Raw genomic sequence first — 3,072 nt, forward strand, 5'->3', positions numbered from 1 at the left:
CACCTGCCGACCAGGCATGACAAAGCGTAGCACCTGTCGGCCAGGCATGACTTGACATCTCCACCGAAGCTCCGTGCAAGACGAAGCCGCTCCACCTCCTGCCTCTGACTTCCAGCGCTGCTCCACAAACGATGCTCCCAAGAGAGAAATGACACCGTAGTGCCGCCATCGTCCGATCTGAAAAACCAGATCCTAGGGTTTTCCCCGGAGCAGCACGAGTGGGTCGACAGTAGTTACAGGACGATGCCTTCATCAAGGTAACGGCGCAGACCGCCGCCATCGTCCGCCGTCAGCTCGGTTTTCACCGGCAACTATGTCTCCCCGACTCGCAGCCGGGACTAGATTGCAGATCTCGAGATCCGCTCACCCAGCCAAGCCCAGGGTCGCCGTCCCGGGTGCCCGCGTGATGCAGATCAAGACCAGGAGCGCCACCGCGATCCGAAGCCGAGCCGGAGGTTGAGCGACTGTAACATGGCCGCCGCCGCTGCCACCCGCTGCGACTACAGACCCGCTGCCACACTCCAGCCGCCGTTGTCCGCCATCACCGCCAAGAAGATCAAGATCGGAGCCGCTGCATCGATCTTGAGTAGCTGATGCGCGAGGAGAAGACCGCCGCCGCCAAGCCGCTCGAGCTTTGCCCTGGCGGCGTCACCGATGGCGGCGGAGAGGAGAGTGGTGGCGGGGGGCCGAAGGAGGGAGGCGGGGACGCCCCGGTGCAGCGCGGCGGCGCTGCACGGGAGCGGGGGTAGGGAGGAAGGATCCGGCGGCCGCTTTAGAGAACATACCATGTCTTAGTAATTTTATATTACTATGTATTGGGTAGCTCTATGCCTCTATGCATGTATAATTTTAACAGAATTTGTACAATTTTCAGAGAACTACACAATCTGCCCAAGATCCCTATAAATGGTTTTATGTGGGCAACATGCTACCAATGCGATATCAAATTTCAAAGACACAGTGGGAGCTAGAATGGTTACATACCGTCGTGGTGAACCCCGAGAGATGTAGATTTCTGACATTGGGGATGCAGGCGAGGAAGTTGCACATGGACTTCAAGAAATCAAGCTTGTGCGGCTTCATCACCCGTCTGTTCCGCTGCACCTCGTCATCCATGTCCTTTATACAGATGGACGCCTGGACGAGCGATGCCAGCACCTCGTTCTCAGAAGTGGCGACGGCGTAGCCACGGTAGCCGCTGAACGGGAGCACGAGGCGCAACGAGGCTAGGTGAGGAACCGCCAGGACAAGAGCGGAGGACCTGTAGCTGTAATCGGAGGGGCTGACGAGGGCGAAGCTCTTGAGCGTGGGAGATGCGACGGTGCAGAAATCTTCTCTGCAGTTCTCGATGTGCAGGTCCTCGAGGACGGGGCACTGGTCGCCGAGATCCCGCCCGAAACTAGGGCTCAGCTGGACGCCGAAGAGACGGAGCCTCGTGAGGCGGCAGGTAGCGCCGGAGGCCAAGCGCGACGTGTCCGGCCAGCAGACTCTGCCGACGTAGCCGTAGCCGTAGTGTATGTCGACGGCAGCCGGCCGGCGCGCGAGCCCGCGGCGGATCCACCTGTCGACGCCCGTCTTCTTGCTGCCGTCGACCAAGTGCAGGCGGAACGCGTCCAGCGGCGCCGATGGGGTGGTGATCGACGTCGATAGCAGGCTGTCGGCCATGTCTTCGAAGCTGTCCCACTGGCACACGTCTAATGGCGGTGGGACGCCGGAGCGCTGGAACTCGCGCTGGTCGATGTTGAGGCAGGTCATGGAGCGCCAGAGGTGCCTCCACCGACGCGAGAGCGCGCTCGTGCGCACGGCCTGCCGGCACCCGAGGAGGGAGAGGATGTCGTGCAGGAGGCAGTCTGGCAGGTCGCTCAGCCGGTCGGAGCCGCCGAGGCGGGCGCGCTTGCTGGAGGAGACTGCCGCCGTCTCCATCTCCGTGTGGATTGCATCGCGCTCGCGGGTGGAGGCCGCCGTCCCCATCTCCGTGATTACCGTAAAGCAGCAGGGGAGGTGCCTGCGTAGTCTGGAGCTGGTATTTATAGGGCAACCGTGCGCAGAGATTGGTTCCGTCGCCGTGTCCAGGGGGATTGGTTCGTTTGCAACTTTTTTTTAACACAATACAGACGCAAGCGCTTACATACGCGCGCATACACTCACCCATATGAATGCACACATGCACACCTTATCCCTATGAGCACCTCCGAAAGACTGAGCCGGCATATCATCTTGAAATTTACGAAGTCGCCGTAGGCACCTCGTCGTCGACGGAAACGTCTCCTCCCCTGAATGCGCATCGCCGGAAATTCTGAAATAAATCCAGGAATAAATGCGAGCATCAGGATTTGAACCCTGATGGGCTGGGATACCACAGTCCCTCTAACCATCCAACCACAGGTTGGTATTGGTTCGCGCACCTTCTATTTTTCATTTGATTTGAAGTTGGATTCGGTTTGCACTTTGCGCCGTACCGACTTTTTTGTTGTTGCGGGAAATACTTCGTATTGCTCAGGCAGCAGTGCTAACCTCCACATTACATTGTTCCACGACTTCGTCGTGTATAGAACCAAGCCATACAACAGTTCGGCCACTAGTTCTACTATGGCTCGCCAATAAATGAGTTGCATGGTTATAATTTCATCAAACATGAGTAATACAAGTACTTTGTTGCCCCATGACTTGCTTGATCTCATGGACAATGAAACTATAAGATGATCTATGCATACCTTCCTTCTTGAAGAGGTTTACAACATTTAGACAGTCAGTATCAATGTGGATAGCAAGTTGGCTCCATCGAAGTGACATCAAGATCCCTTCTTTCAGTGCAACAAGTTCAGATTCAAATGCATCATTGCGGTGCGTGTGCTGTACGGATTTGCAATAGGCATAACAGTGGTTCCGTTCCCCATAAATCGGAAATTTATGCACCGTGAGATGGGTACAAGAAGTTTTGATCCCACAATCTAATATAGGAATGGTGGACCCATCCCCAACTAAAAAGGAAAGTTTACCCTTCCCCAATGCTAAGCACCGATCGACCAGGTGCTAGCTTCAACCGGTAGCCTCCTCCACCGCATGATCTAT

The 3,072-nt window shown here is 56.2% G+C and overlaps 1 protein-coding gene across 1 annotated transcript; it reads right to left on the bottom strand.

The window, feature by feature from the left end:
* Nucleotides 1-500: 500 nt before the first annotated feature.
* On the bottom strand, nucleotides 501-1,971 carry LOC109731538 (MEIOTIC F-BOX protein MOF-like). The gene is made up of 2 exons (XM_020290709.1): nucleotides 985-1,971; nucleotides 501-770 (listed from the first exon to the last, which is right to left on the bottom strand). The coding sequence occupies exons 1-2, from the start codon at nucleotides 1,969-1,971 to the stop codon at nucleotides 501-503; spliced, it is 1,257 nt and encodes a 418-aa protein (XP_020146298.1).
* Between the last annotated feature and the right edge of the window lie 1,101 nt (nucleotides 1,972-3,072).

This window comes from Aegilops tauschii, chromosome 4 (assembly GCF_002575655.3).
Source record: "Aegilops tauschii subsp. strangulata cultivar AL8/78 chromosome 4, Aet v6.0, whole genome shotgun sequence".
In the NCBI taxonomy this organism is placed as follows: Eukaryota; Viridiplantae; Streptophyta; class Magnoliopsida; order Poales; family Poaceae; genus Aegilops; species Aegilops tauschii.